General features: G+C 29.9%; 3 protein-coding genes across 3 annotated transcripts; 2 read left to right on the top strand and 1 right to left on the bottom strand.

Moving 5' to 3' along the window:
• Nucleotides 1-6,166: 6,166 nt before the first annotated feature.
• LOC113382706 (juvenile hormone epoxide hydrolase 1) lies at nucleotides 6,167-9,250 on the top strand. The gene is made up of 6 exons (XM_026620932.1): nucleotides 6,167-6,294; nucleotides 7,479-7,662; nucleotides 7,723-8,112; nucleotides 8,174-8,522; nucleotides 8,596-8,830; nucleotides 8,905-9,250. Exons 2-6 carry the CDS (start codon nucleotides 7,483-7,485, stop codon nucleotides 9,143-9,145), a joined length of 1,395 nt encoding a protein of 464 aa, XP_026476717.1. The 5' UTR covers nucleotides 6,167-6,294; nucleotides 7,479-7,482; the 3' UTR covers nucleotides 9,146-9,250.
• Nucleotides 9,251-9,574: 324 nt separating this feature from the next.
• Nucleotides 9,575-10,284, bottom strand: LOC113383390 (calmodulin-A-like). The gene is made up of 2 exons (XM_026621662.1): nucleotides 10,021-10,284; nucleotides 9,575-9,964 (listed from the first exon to the last, which is right to left on the bottom strand). Exons 1-2 carry the CDS (start codon nucleotides 10,282-10,284, stop codon nucleotides 9,575-9,577), a joined length of 654 nt encoding a protein of 217 aa, XP_026477447.1.
• Nucleotides 10,285-11,025: 741 nt separating this feature from the next.
• Nucleotides 11,026-12,998, top strand: LOC113382710 (juvenile hormone epoxide hydrolase 2). Its single transcript, XM_026620937.1, has 5 exons — nucleotides 11,026-11,403; nucleotides 11,468-11,857; nucleotides 11,923-12,271; nucleotides 12,342-12,576; nucleotides 12,651-12,998. Exons 1-5 carry the CDS (start codon nucleotides 11,224-11,226, stop codon nucleotides 12,892-12,894), a joined length of 1,398 nt encoding a protein of 465 aa, XP_026476722.1. The 5' UTR covers nucleotides 11,026-11,223; the 3' UTR covers nucleotides 12,895-12,998.
• Nucleotides 12,999-16,804: the final 3,806 nt, after the last annotated feature.

Consider the following 16,804-nt stretch of genomic DNA (forward strand, 5'->3'; position numbering starts at 1 on the left):
CATAATGTCAAATGATTCAGTTTATTACTTTCTTGTTTAATAGTGGATTATTGTGTTAGTGTGTCAGTCAAAACTAGAACTACGAATGCTACCTACATAACTTTCTACTACCCCAAACTACTATATTAGCATGCAAATAATTATCTGAATCATGACATTACATAATATGCTAACAAAGCAGTACTTAAAAAATTGATTATATAGCAAGAGGTTGTATTTGTCAAATAGATACGATCGCGCCAAACTACGTATGCCGTTCACAATCTACTGTCAATGTGACCAATTGTTAAAAGAAATTGCACAAAATTAAAATACAATAGATACAAATGCGAATGAATGAATGAGAACCCGACAATGATTTGTTCAATTTTACTCGTTTTCATAACACACTTATTACTATTGGGTACTTCCCTGGGTCCTCTCCCTTTGTCCTGGAGGTCCTCCTGCGTTGCTGCCCATCACACAAATGAACGAGTTGACAACCGCGTGGACCAATCAAGTCGCCGGCGGAGCCACTTGACACGGCGCAAAAATGACATCGTGCGCAAAAAAATTTCAATTGATCCGATTAGACAATTATCAATAAAATTAAAATTCAAATTTTATTATTTAATTTTTAATTAAAATTAAAAATATATAAAAGTAAAAATAAACAGATAAATGAATAAAAAAATAAATAATTCATAGAAAAAATGGCAAAATTGAAAAGAATAAACTAAATAAGTAATAAAAATAAATGAATAATTGATATGAAAAGTATATAAATAAACAAAATAATTGAAGCGAAGAATAGATAAATGTATAAATCCATAAGTTTAGAAACAAGCTAGTGGTTCATGACGTTGTGCCTTAAGGCAAATTGCTAGAACTTCCCATAACGTAATAAAATATCCAAGTAATATTGAACATTTTCAAATAGATTATTTTAAATAATGTCACTATCATTATTCGTATTTTATAAAAGACTCCAAATTTTGAAATCAAAAATAAAATCCAAAGCTTCGGTCTCTCAAAAAGTACAATTTTTTTCAAATAAGAAGAAAAATTGTATCCACAAACAAAACACATACACATCAAATTTTTCTAAGGTTTGCCAAAACTTTCAGAAACTTTTGAAACGTGATGATATGCAAAAATTTTCATTTTCGATTTTTGGCCGATTACAATAATCGTAGAGAAACTACAGAAAGTTATTAAATTATTAAATGGGTAAGTAAAAAAATAAAAATAAACAACAAGTAAAAATATCAATTGTATGCATAAATAAATAAATAATTAAAACTTGTGAATGAGTAAGTCAATAATGAAAAAATTGAACTATTTGTAAGCGGTATTTTAAGACATGTTACATGATCTTTGCGATGTAGTGTAAATATTTGATTAAAATTAATTTATGAGTGATTTATTAGTACTCCAAGTAGATTTATTACACATTATTGTAATGTAATGGAAAGTGAAATATTTAAAAAAAAAATTAAATAAAATGAAAAAAATATGAATAAATTCTTAATGACAATATCAGAATATTAAGATGAATAAATAAGCAAATGATTAAATAAATTGCATACCTTGAAGTTTCTAGGCATATTCCGTTTAATAAATAGGCGTTTCCAGAAAAGTCTTTTTGATCCTTCAGCAGATATCGTCTCTTATGAGTTGCCTTTCTTAATTGTGGTTCATCAGCAACCTGTATCAAGAAAAAAGTATCAATACAGAGCCTATATAATAAATCTTGTACAAATATTTTGAATATTTAATTATTTTGAGATATGATTATTATGTGATTAGTTTTACATATTTTATTTGAACTATAAGCATTATCAGTTAACAATTAAGGATGGGAGCTTAGAGTATGTTTCTAGAAAGGCTATGTATTGATCTTGTCCTTGTAGTATTTTATAAGTGTATATTAAAGCATAATTATACTCTAGGTTTCCCAAAACAAAAATAATTGGACTTGTATCTTACAAAATAAGAAATGCTTGTTTTGTAATCTTACCGATAGTTAATAAAGCTAAGAAGTCTACTGCAGCAAGCAAGCTAGTAGGATAATACGGGATACTCATTCCAGAGTAGACTTATTTTTTATAATTCAATTGATTATTGTCGACAGCTTCTATTTTATAGCACAGCTGAAATATAAAAGGTAACACTAAGTTTGGATTACTCTTTGTATGTCTATCTGAAATTAAATATTGCACGTATCTTTGACTAATTATTGCAGTAATTCTTGTTATGAGAAATAAAATTATTTCAATGTTCACATGACTTAGCCTCAATGCATTTTGCCTAGGAAACTTTAAATCTGGGTTCATTGAAGCAACCATCAATAGTAACATGTAACATATTCCTGAACAGATTTTTTTATCAAAGGGATTATATAAAAATTCAGAAGCCTTTATAATTGAAAAAGCAAACTGCTGTAGAAATGTTAAAATGTTTGAATGATAATTATGAAATACCTAAATCTTCTTTGATATTTTGAATACAGGACATTACAGAATCTTTCTAAAGAATTTTTGACAATTTCACAATAGAATCACATTATTATGCTCGAACCTGATTTGCATAATTATTTTTGGGCCAAAATTTTTATCACAAGCCAGGATCGTTAAAAAAAAATTGTATTCGCACCAAGCTAACCTCAATCAAAATCTGTCATTATGCAGTGATGGGTACATACTTTTCTTTTATCTATGGATGGATATTTGTAGCACCCTTGGGAAAGACCATGTAAACATCTGCATAAGCTTCGAATCCACAAATAATTCTCAAACCCATTACTTAAAATGACTAATGCAAAATACTAATATACTCGGGCATACAACCTTTCACTTTGACAGGGTACAATGGCAAAATAAAACGACTAACATGTGGCAAATGCACTTACGTACTACTTGAGTGTCCACTGGCTTCCTATTACTGGAGTGACTACTGGCTTCCCAAGATCTTCTTCCCGCGATGGCTGAGATTAAAATGGATCGCGCAATGACGCGCTGCAACCAAGTAATCTTGCGCTTGCGATTGTACGGTGAAATGTCATCCGGTCTCCTGTCACCTGTCATCAGGGTGTACAGCACGTAGATGAAACAACATAGATATATCGAGACAATATGCGCAACCTGTCTAAAATATCGATTGCGTTCACTTCCGGCGATGCTGTTGAAATAAAAATCGAAGACATTTTACAGAATTTAGACTATAATAATTTTATATATATCGACTTTGATACATATTTTAAGTAATTATGCAGCCCAATCGTCGAATTAAAAAAGGGGTTAATATAGAAAATTTGATATTGCTCTGCATCGTTGCTACTTCAATATGTTTTCAAATTCGAACATTATGTCGTCTTTAATTTTGTCGTTTTATTAATTATTCATTAGTTATGATGTGTTTATAAAAAAATGCAAAAATTTACTGAATGATGACACACATTAAAACGGGGCAATTCTACCGTAACACAGCTCATAACATAGCGTTGTCATGGCAACGCTCTTTTATGCTTGTGCTTGGTATTGAAAATTATGAAAATTTTCATCTATTTGCAGTGCGATCAGGCGTATTTTGCATATAAACAAGCAAGTAATAATTTTATGATATTCCTTGCTTGGTTATATGTAAGAATAACACGGCGAAAAAAAACAAAGTGTCTTTGAAAGTTATGCAAAACTAAAATACTGTCCATGGGTCGGACCAATCTTCGGAGCAACCGTATATATTCAAATCTACAATTTTTTATATAAAAATTTATATCTATCACATATCCAATACACTTTGTTTTTACTATATATATATTAAAATCTACAATTTTTTTATATAAAAATTTATTTATCACTATCCTCTCCACCACCTCCTTCATCCTCTCCTCTCTTTTCAGTTTTCAAAATGTATAACATTGTGGGAGTTATTATTATGAAAATATATTAAATTATAAACTCCCCAAATATAATATATAAATAGATGGTCAATTAAATTTATTAAATGTAATAAGCAATACAGGAATTTATATAACATGTATAAGATATGGAATTAGGTAAAGGGAATAAATTTTAATAGTAAATTGTATTTACAGTGAACCAAACATACTTTGGTGTAATCAAAATTCTTGCATCAAAGACATTCTTATAAGTTATAAGCACCTGTCATAGGAACAAAAATTTATTCTATAGATACACAATAAGATATAGCCAAATAGCAACTCGGTATACATCAAACCGATGCATTAATAGAGTTTGCGTGAAAAATATATTCAGTTATTCTGGTGTATATTTTTGCAACTTTTGAGTAGAACGAGATGCTGTGGAATCTTTATATGTTTAAATAAAATACAAATTATTTAATTTTATAAAACTGTACAATACATCATTTATATTAATCGAACAACTTAATATAATTTTCAAATTGAGTCAAATGTATTTAAAGACAAACGTGCATAGTAATCCATAGTTTTAATTTGATATTAAAATGATTTAAAAAAAAAGATCCATGGTTTTAACTTGATTTTTTCAAATAATTTTAATCCTAGATGTTAATTAAAAGAATAAAAAAAATACTTACAAAGAGCTTATATATTTTTTGACTCATTTATGATGACACGAAAATGTATACACAATTTTATTCAATCAAAACCACTTATAAAGTTATTTCTTTGTATAAATAACACACATTTTGTTTAAGCAAAGAAAAAATAACGCCTTCTGAAATTGTTCTGATTTTAAATATCAAAATACAAAAAAAGGTAAAAATCGGAGCTGTGATGAAAATATATTCAACAACTACTTAGAAATTACTATTTAGAATTATGCCCAACTGTTTGCCAAAATATTCATGAATAATATTTAAGAAAGTATTCTCTCTAGTCTGCACGTATGTATTTTATGCAATTTTTTAGAAGCTATAAAAAAGTAAATATTTTACTATATTTTTTTTCAAGTTATTGATTAATGTTTTATAAATACAGAAAAAAATAAAATTAAAAAGTCAAAAAATTTGATTTCTATCGTGCGATGAACGCGTAATTTTATTCCTTCAAATCATCTGAAACAAAATAGATAATCTAGGATGTCGCATTCAAAATTCTCAATTTTGGGATCGGCGTAGTTCATATTAATAAGAAGTATTTACAGAAGACTCTGAACAAATTTCAAGTAAATTGGTCCCGTTGTGATATAGTGGGTATCCTATCGGCAAAGCATCGGTATCGTATTCGAGAAAAACACATTTAAAAATTCGCGATAGAAGGAAATAGAAGGATTGTCGTGGCCAAACAGCTAAATCTCTAAAATAATTTGAATTTTTAAAAATCAAAAATTTCTTAACAAATCTAGACCAGGAACCCCCTTATAATTCAATTTCGATTTTTGGTCGATTACAATATAGTTATGTCCTTTCATGACTACTGTATTCAATTATAATCCAATTATATTTTCCAATAAGTTAAGCAATTCATGCTAATATATTAAACTTCTGTTCTAAAAATAAGAAATTTTATATAGTTGTATTGGATTACAAAAACTGTACCTAGAAGATTTTTTTATTTATTCATTCTATTTCCTCCATTTATATGTTATTTTTGTTTGTTTCAAAACGATGTGTATATATTAATGCGTGCTTCTCATTTCTTAGGCGTTGTTATTAGACTCGAAACGTATGCTATTCCAATAGTTAAAAAAAAGTATTTTATCTGAATTAATCAAATATATTCGTAATATTTCTATTACGAATTTTAAGTTTTTGATATCTCCATCTCAATAGCAAAGCTACTTTTCGTATTGATCAATACCAAGATGTTTTAGTCTAAAACCAATTGCATTTAAATTTTAATTTAATGGATTTTAAAAATAATCAATAATAATAGTAACATAGTTAGCATTAAAAGAAACCAAAGGTGCTTATAAATATCAAAAATAATATCTTTGTAGATTTTCGAAAAAAAATCTTCTAAGAAACGTAAAAGCCAAAAATATTAAAAGAAATAAACATAAAATTCAAATACGCCGAGTTTTTCGTAAAAATATATTTTTCTCCTTCGGAAAGTTGAAAAATATTCCGCTTTTATATTACATAATATTTATCGCGCTAAATAAAAAAAGGTTGCTTCAATCTGATTAAGGAAACGTGTAATACGGGTTCATAAGAAAGAGCGATATGAATAATGTTTGGAGTTCAAAAGATGATTCGAATGGCGTAGTACGTATAAGTATTTAGTGTTCAGTTTTATTATGTCTACAATCTTTGTGTTAATCCGTTGTGGTTTTAATAATATTTAATTAAATTTGATAAATAATACAGGTAATATCAATAAATAAATAAACATCTATATATATATATATATATATATATATATATATATATAATTATAACATACATATTTTTATAGATATATTATCGAAATACAAAGTTCATATTAGGCAAAGGCATGACTTTGATATAATTAAGAAAATGTAAAATTCCATTCATATGTGATGATTCAATAGTTGAAAGTTATATACTAACTACATAAAAAATTATTATCAACTAATTGTAAAAGACAAGTTGCATAAACTTTTCGGCATTTAAATAATCCAATTAATCAACATATTAAATTATAAATAATTTACAAGCAAATCGAATTGCTGTAGCATTATAATAGGAGAAACTATTGCGGATTATTCAATTTAGACAAATCTTTCTGAATGTTATTTTCTGCAAATGGATTAAATATTACACAAAAAACAAAATTGAAAACGCTCCTAATATATGCACATATACACCAATGAAGTATTTTCCAAAAGCGCGTCCGATTATTCCATTCCATTCCATTAATTGAACTATTGACATAGGCCTCTAATATTTTACTACTAACGAGGACCGGGAACTTTATCGCCGTACGAAGTCAATTAAAATCGTATACAAAAATCGTTGCACATACACATTCTTTTTCTAAATTTGGTCGCAAACGATTCAAATTGACTTAAAACGTCGAGGAAACAAAATTAGCAAACCGGATTTTTTCGTGAAAATAATTTCTGAACTAAATTATGAGTGTATATATTCATGAATTTATATTTCTTATATATTTTTTGACGAACTTACATGATATGGCAGCAGCTGGCTCTGTTGATAAACTTGAAAACACGACCTCAAGGCCACCGAATGAATTATACAATTGTTCTGTATAAAATACACGCTTATATTAGTCGATCTTGTTTTGATTTAGAACTAGCCGAAAAATGTATATATATATATATATATATATATATATATAATAATTAATTATATATATATATATATATATATATATATATATATATATATTTATATTTATATGTGCCATGTAGAAATTTATTTATTACCATTTAGTACCATAATATTTTACTAATATATATAATTCTATTTGCAATAAAGAATTTTTACATTCAATGGTTATAAACCAATATTTCCCAAGTTATGGCGCATTGTGTAAAACCCTTTATTAATTACTTGTTACATTCCAGAAAAATGGGTAAATGTTGTCGTATGCTCATTTTTGCTGCAATAGCTGGTATAGCAGTGTTGTATTACCAAATTACGAAAGAACTTCCAAAACCAAATATACCTCTCGACACTTGGTGGGGTCCAGGAAAGCCACAAAATGTTGACATATCAATAAGACCGTTTAAAATTAATATTAATAACAAAGTAAGTAGTAAATAGGATCAACAATTTACATTAAACTTAACATAATTGTTTTTTTTTTAGGTGATTGAAAATCTGAAACTAAAACTCAATGATGTTCAATATACTTTACCTTTAGAGGGCATCAATTTTGAATATGGTTTCAATACAGATTCCCTGAAAAAGATTGTAGATTTTTGGCGAACTCAATATAATTGGCGTGAACGTGAAGCATTATTAAATAAATATCCACACTTCAAAACAAATATTCAAGGCCTGGATATTCATTATGTCCACATAAAACCACAGGTCTCTAAAAATATTGAAGTTTTGCCTTTGGTAATGATCCATGGTTGGCCAGGATCTTTTGTGGAATTCTACAAGATCATACCTATGTTGACAACTCCAAGAGCAGGTTACAATTTCGTATTCGAATTGATATTGCCTAGTATTCCTGGATACGGCTTTTCACAGGTAGAATTGATCTACAGATTTAAATTTTAAAATGATTTGCTCCACATAATATTTGTTTCAGGCTGCAGCTAAACCTGGTCTTGGATCGACTCAGGTCGCCGTTATAATGCGCAATTTGATGGAGCGCATTGGATTCAAAAAATATTATGTACAAGGAGGCGACTGGGGTTCTATGATCATAAGCGCGATGTCAACATTATTTCCAGAAAATGTCCTGGGACAGCACTCAAACATGTGTTTTGTCAATACTCCATCATCAAATATCAAGGCTATAATTGGAAGCTTTTTCCCGGAATCGTTTGCTGGCACGGGAAATGCGCATAAAATGTATCCCATGAGTGAACACTTTTTCACACTTTTGGAAGAAATGGGTTATTTGCATCTACAAGCTACCAAACCAGATACAGTGGGTCAGTTACATTAAATAAATATCTAGTTACATTAAATATATATCTAGTTACATTAAATAAATTTCATTCATAGGCGTTGCTTTAAGAGATTCACCAGCTGGTTTAGCAGCTTATATTTTGGAGAAATTTTCAACATGGACTAACAGATCTTGGAGGTCAGTTAAAGATGGAAACTTGCTGTTAAAATACAATATTCCTGAACTTTTAGACAATGTCATGATATACTACGTTACTGATTCCATTACTACTTCAATGAGATTATATGCAGAATCATTCACAAAAGCACACCTTGCTTTGAACTTAGATAGGTAACATATCTCATAGTATGCCCATGTATATAATAGAAATGCATTTCTATTAAATTCTTTTGCTTATAATTTAGGGTGCGCAATCATGTCCCAGCAGCCTGCGCAAAATTTCCAAACGAGTTGGCTTATGTGACCGATTGCCAACTTGCTGAGAAATATAAAACTTTATTGCAGTCCAATGACATGCCAAGTGGTGGCCATTTTGCAGCATTTGAGGAACCTGGTCTTTTAGCAGAAGACATTTTCACTGCGGTGAAAAAGTTTAAAGAATTTTATTCCAAAAAAGCTGAAAGCCAAAAGAAAGCTGATTTGTGATAATTTTGTTGTTGATATATTATTATGCTAATAATATTTGAGATAAATTTAACCAATTCATGTTCAACATATATTTTTATACATACATACATATATATAAATAATTATTTTGTATTTTATTAGCCGAATCTGGATCATGAAAACATATTTCATTTATTATTATCACTTCATAAGCAGACTTAGAATATTTATAATTTGCAAATAAGATTACTCAGTATTCGTAAAGTATTAAATTTTACTCAAAATTGATTATAATCTCGCTAAAAACGTTATTGGAAAATGCTAGTTTATCAAACATTTATTAGAATGGTGTATAGTGAACCGAATTAAGAAACAAGTAAGATATTAGCATTTATTGCTAGTTTGACGTGTCAGAATTATTAATGTTCAGATTAAACTTGATTAAATTAGAACACAAGAATTTATTTATTAATAATCACTATCATCTTCATCATCATCTGACAATACATCTTTTACATTACACTCAACATTTTCAATTCCAAGATGCATATCACAAATCTGTCTCACCAATGATTCAATTTCTACCATTCCATTGATATCAACATTGCCACCTTGGATTAACTGATCAACCTCTTCATCCGTCAAGCAATCACCACCAGTAGTTAAGCTTTGCCTCAATTCCGCTTCCAAAAGACGACCATCGCCTTTTTTATCAAATATTTGGAAAGCTTCTCTAATTTTGTCCTCACTGTCTCTATTTGGTAAGATACTGGCAATTTGAGCAATGAAGTCGTCCAATTGAATGCCGTTCACATTACCATCCTTCCGATGAATGACGTCTTTCATCATTTTCTCTACCTAAAAATTTATTCATGATGTTTTCGTACAATGCGAAATTTCTAGATAAGACATGCCTGTGAGTCGCTTGGAGTTCTTGACAATGATCTTAGAACTTTCGTAAATTCTTCCGGATCCAGATAGCCATCAGCATTCATATCAAATAGTATAAATGCTTCCTTGCATGCAGCAATTTCATCATCCGTGAGATGTCCGCTGGATTTTATAATCTTTTGCTTCTCAGTTTTATCTCCTTGTGGTTCACTATTTTTCTTAAATCCATTCGATGTTATGCATTTTTGTTTTTTTAGTCTTTTCTCCACACTGTCTGATAATGACATTTTTAGAAAAATATATTAAATTGGTTTACTAAAATATTTTTAGTCAAATGATACTGAATATTTTGTTTCTGTCACAAAATAATATATTTTTTTACCTTGTACTATTTGAGGCGCTACCTTTAATCGTGAATTTGCATTGATTCGTAATTGCAATTTTTTGTTACATTTATGTATTTAAAAATTTTACAATTATTTGCTGGAAATTTAAATAAATTTAGATACTGGGCAATGCATAGTATAATGCGTTGCTATAGACTTAGGAGTATTATAATCTGAGATTATTTAATTTGCACAAATTTTCCAAATATCTAAGTTGTTTTCACAAGTGGTTTAAATATTAGACATTATTGCAACTAACGAAAAAGTAGACGAAATATTTTTTACTTTTATGCTAATTCTAAGAAAACGACTCGGCAAATCGTAGCAAATAGATCGAATAAATAAATTGAATATTAAAAAATAAAGTCACTTCGATTTCCTTATGTTCTTCCTCACAAATCAAAGTTTATTATTTGAAGGTCTGATTTGTTAACGTTGTAGGCACTAGAAAAAACAGCAACGTAATTATGAGAATATTCGTGATTCACTCATTTTAACTTTTCAAGTAGTTTGTTTATCTTGTACCTATACAAAGATATGTCGATTTCATATAGTCATCACTACGATGCCAACCGATGTGATTCGATAAATTTATCGTTTCTTCACCTTCAATGTACTTTAATCAATTTGTCGTCTGTATGAGTTGAAAAAATAGTCTCATTTAATATTATATAACAGCTAATGCTAGAGGTATTAGAGGTAAATAAATAAAAAAAATACTTTTATGATAACAGAAAAAAAACTACAGGTTTAATGAAATCAGTTAAAATCAGAGTGAATTTTAACATATAAATTTAAATATTATAAAAATCATCTTAGCTTTTACAAACTTAAATTGCAATGAGTAATTGTTGTCGAATATTATGGATTGCGATAGTGATCGGTTTAGGTGTGTTGTATTACGAAATAACTAAAGAATTTCCAAAGCCAAATATACCTCTGGATACATGGTGGGGAACTGGAAAATCACAAAAAATTGATACATCAATGAGGCCGTTTAAAATTGCCATAAACGATGAGGTAAGAAATGATGAAAATACATAAAGTTAAAACTATATAAAGATTTTGACATGATTGTTATTAGGTCCTTAATACCTTGAAAGTGAAACTAAGTGATGTGTCCTTTACTCCACCTCTTGAGGGCATCGATTTCCAATATGGTTTCAATACAAATACCCTGAAAAAACTTGTAGACTTTTGGCGAACTCAATACAATTGGCGCGAACGTGAAGCATTATTGAATAAATATCCACACTTCAAAACAAATATTCAAGGCCTGGATATTCACTATGTTCACATAAAACCACAGGTCTCCAAAAATATCCATGTTCTGCCAATGATTATGGTTCATGGTTGGCCAGGGTCATTCGTGGAATTTTATAAGATTATTCCTATGTTGACGACTCCGAGAACAGATTACAATTTTGTATTCGAATTGATATTGCCTAGTATTCCGGGTTATGGGTTTTCACAGGTGATATTGAACTGCAGTAGTCAATTATAAATTAATTTATTTATTCACTATTATTTTTGTTTTAGGCTGCAGCTAAACCTGGTCTTGGTGCTACTCAAATTGCGGTTATAATGCACAACTTGATGGATCGCATTGGATTCAAAAAGTATTACGTACAAGGTGGCGATTGGGGTTCTAGAATCGTCAGCGCTATGTCAACTTTGTTTCCAGAAAATGTTCTTGGACACCATTCTAATTTATGCTTTTTAAATACACTATCTTCAAATATAAAGTCCTTTGTTGGCAGTTTATTCCCAGAATGGTTTGCTGGAAAACAAAATGTTCATAAAATCTATCCTTTGAGCGAACACTTCTTCACCCTTTTGGAAGAATCAGGATATTTCCATATCCAAGCTACAAAACCTGACACAGTTGGTGAATAATATATCCACAAAAAATAATATGAAATATAACTAATTTAGAGCATTTTTTAAATCATTTTCAGGCGTTGCTTTGAGAGATTCGCCAGCTGGATTGGCGGCTTATATTTTAGAAAAATTTTCAACGGGTACTAACAAAGCTTGGAGATCTGCTAAAGATGGAAATCTACAATCAAAATTTACTTTTACGGAACTTCTCGACAACGTAATGATATACTATGTCACTGGTTCAATTACAACTTCGATGAGAATTTATGCAGAGTCATACTCGTGGGATCACTTGAGTTTGAACATGGATAGGTATTTAAATAATTTTATAAAAGCTAAAATTAAAATGCGATTTTAAATTAAATGTCTTTATATTCCTGTTGCAGGGTGCCAACTATTGTGCCGACTGCTTGTGCAAAATTTCCCCATGAGATAGCTTATAAAACAGACTTCCAATTGGCAGAAAAATACAAAACGTTATTGCAGTCCACTATTATGCCAAGAGGCGGACATTTTGCTGCATTGGAAGAACCACTTCTTCTAGCAGAAGATATCTTTAGTGCTGTCAAGAAATTTATCGACCACCATTCCAAAAAAGACAGCAAAAACCAAGAGAATAGAGATCTCTGAGAACTTGTAATAAATTATTTGTGATAATAATATAATGTTAAAAATAAATGTAATTACTGTGAAATAAACGATATGGATTTTATTTCAAACTTGTCAAATATAAACAAGCGTACTTAATGACATGAAATGCAATTCTCGTCTTTACATGAGCCAAAGTAAGGTTTTGCTGGTTCCTTCGACAAATGCTGATAAAGAAAATGTTCTTCTAGTTCACTTTGCTTCGTCTGTGGTGCAGTTTTATTGACAGTTGTCTTCCTGCTGTAGTCTCCTCGATCAGCTTTGAATAAAATGTCCATAATATCTTGTTGAACAGAAACTTGCAATGCGACGGGATATTTCAACATCTTTTGTACCACCAACCTTCCAAATGCTAAGCATTCATCATCCACTTGCTTTGTTCCTGAGGTGGACATTTCAAAAGGTGGTAGTGAATTATTATTTTTCTTTTCCATACTAGTAGTCGACGAAGTAAGAAGTGTTTTGTTCACAACCTGATTACAATTTTCCAGTTTCGGGTTAAGCGACTAAAATAAATTATTCAAAATCATTTGAAACGTCGAGAAAAAATAAACGTGTACACTTTCTAGATAAGTTAAGGATAGTGTTATTACTGCTAATTTTTAATAAAACGCACCTTCTTATTAGCTTCAACAAAATATGACAATGGCAAATCATCTTGATCTACCTCCAGTGTTTGTTTTAATTGCGAACCTCCGTTACTAAATCCTTGTTCATTTTTCGTATAAATACTTTTCATAATACTAAACCATTTGAGCGTAGGCTGTTGCTCAGAACCATTTAATTGCGCTTTGAGTTCGCATCTTCGCAACTCTTGATTATAAGTGGATCTTAAAGCTTGTATCTTCTTTTTGAGCTCATGTATACCAAAATTGGGCAAATTCATCTGTTGAACTATGGCTTTCATTGCTAAGTGACGTGTTTGGTTATTTCTGTAAGTCGGTGAATTTTTGTCCCATAACGTTGTATACTGTTTGTATATTTCCAGAAACTTGATTGTGACATCTTCAGTCCATCTCCATTTTACAGATGTCATTTTCCAAACAATTTTCTAATCACAAAACAATTGCACAGTATTTGCAATTTGTAATAAACACTACTTGATACACCTTCAATTGTTTATACAGTGAAGTTTCCCACCTTTACACCTTATGCAAAACCCCAAAATAAAAAATAGTTATTTTTTAGGCTTTTGTGCGTTCTCTATTTTATGGACTTATCCTTTTATAAAAACTGTGTCAGTTTCAACCCAATTTTTTTTATTTTAATTTATCAATTAATTGGTTGAAATAAAAATTATTATAACTAAAATATATTGTGATTTTATTTTTCTGAATATAAAACCCTTTTTTAAAAACAATTGTTTTTGAATTCTAATTATTTCTACGTTCGGAAATATGGGATGTCTTGCTCCTTCAGGAATTTTGTATTATTGAAGCCATTTTTTTAAATAAACGTGTCTAATATTTATTAAGAAAAATGTAGGTCTTGGTTATATATATATATATATATATATATATATTTAATCCAGGCGTAAATAATTCAGGTATAGTGCTGAGTGAGATAAACTTGTAGTTTGATGTTAACAATCTAGTATTTAGAATGAGATCTGGGAGAAAATAATATAGTTTGCTGTTTAATACAATATTCTATACTTTCTACTTGTAATAAATGTCAACTAAACAATTCATTAATGAACAATTTATCTCATGACATAAAATGACAAATCTTTTATAACAAGATACCGCACTCATACCAAATAAAAAAAAAATTAGTAATTTCACCTAATTTAGATGATAAATACTGAAGTTTCTGAATAAAAATTAAATATAAAAATTATGTTTTAAATACAAAATCATGGCTGTATTCAACTTCCTGTAGAGTAAGTTATAGTAATCGCAAAAAAACGAAAATGAAAATTTTTATATATTTTTACGTTTCAGAGGTTTTTAAACATTTTGGCATACCTTAAAAAAATAGATGTATATGTGTTCGGATACAAATTTTCGTCGACGATTTGGGGAACACGGATAGAGCGATTTGAATAAATCAAAAAATATTCGATTCGTATTGATCAGGAGACGTGCTGATTAGTTTTTGGCGAAGGCAGGTTTAACCGTTCCGAAGATACCGGGCAAAAAGTGCCAAAAATGATAACTCATTTTTTAAGAGAACGGAGCGTCCCATTTTGATATCAAAAAACATTTTACTTGTATTGACAAGATGAAGAACTGATCAAACTGATTTTTATGAAGGCAGGTCTAGCGGTTTCGGAGATCTTATCAAATTACCAGATATTTTATAGAGATTTTAACAATAAGTATAAATTTTGTTTACATTTCTATGGGTTCCGTACCAATGTTTATCCGTTAGACGGCGACGCGGCGCTTATGCGCTTTGACATTTCGTCTCTATGCAGTTAAAGCAGTACGATTGCTTTGAAAAAAAGTTCAGAATTTCCAAAATATGTCAAAATAAAGAAAACATTGAATGAAGGTATTTTTAAGAGATTAATAGATTTAAATTTTCAATACATTTTTTCCAATAGATGTCTCTCAAACATACATATAATATTTGTAATTGTATAAATTCAATTAATTTGTTCAGCACATTTCATTTAATCTATTTCGTGTTCTAAAAATGTAGTTTATTGAAGTGTGGATGTCAACTGTAATCAGTAGGTACCTGCAAAACACGGAATGTATATATGATCGGATTATGATCAGGGGCATAATTCCGAATTTTGATGCATTTTTATAATTCAACCGCTTATTATTGTTTCAGTATATTACTTTAGGCTATGAAATCTACAGCGTGGAAAACATTTTACACTTTTCTGCTAATTACGTAGAAACGGCTCTGTCGGTAGTTACATAAAACTGATAAACGCTAGTCTTTATCGAGTTACATCGAATGGTCCTCAAATTTTTGAAATTAGTCTAGCCGTTTTTGAGAAAATGGCGAAAGGGCAAGATACGTACAGTTTATCAAACTGGTCTGACGATTCAGAATGACTAGAAACTTCGTACATAAAATTAGCAAATCAGAACTTTCAGAAAAAAAAATTGTGTCCAGCCACCCGACTAATCGTTAACGCAGCCAGCGATGTCCGATCTCCGACGGCGTGGGGCAATCGACGCGCGCCTCTCGGCCCAACTCTTGTATTACACTTAAGTGTTCTTGTCTTCATCGAACCGCCTGTTCAAGAATATGTATGTCCCATTCTTGTTAAAGTTGTTACATGTGCTAAACCAAATTCTTCGACGAAGGTAGACGAAGCACTAGTTCCTCTGTGTCGCGCACACAGGTACCACCATACATCATCAATGCCTCTGCAATCTTACACGAATCAACCGAGAAAATTGCGTATGATGGAAAGAATAAACGGTTTACCATCGATTTTAAATTACCATCTATAACGAGTTTACTGAGTGATTTTTGACAGAGAAAGTAGATTTTAAATAAGTGTTGAAAAACAAAATCAGTGACACTACAGGATTTAAAATGTGTAAACAAAGACAAAGGATATTGATGAAAGCTCTAGTTAAAATAATGTCGCAAATAAAATTACAAAGATGCTGTAAACAGACCTAATAGCGCGTAGGGCCTTATGTAGTTTTTGTCAGATATTATATATATATATATATATATATATATATATATATATGCGTGCATTCTACTTGCTTTAAGTGTACATATTATGTCCTATAATTATCGTTGCACTTAAGACGTCGTAAAATTATCTGCCATTAAATTCTCCATATTATTCTCATGAATTTTATGTTCCACGATACAAATATTTATATTTTACATTAATAATTTACTAACTCATAAACAAAAAAAAATAATTTAGTAAATTCTGTTTAGTAGTTCATAAATTATTCGTTTAATA

Source organism: Ctenocephalides felis, unplaced genomic scaffold, assembly GCF_003426905.1.
Source record: "Ctenocephalides felis isolate EL2017-DRISC unplaced genomic scaffold, ASM342690v1 CF-g0.4_SCAFFOLD_03570, whole genome shotgun sequence".
Classification (NCBI taxonomy): domain Eukaryota; kingdom Metazoa; phylum Arthropoda; class Insecta; order Siphonaptera; family Pulicidae; genus Ctenocephalides; species Ctenocephalides felis.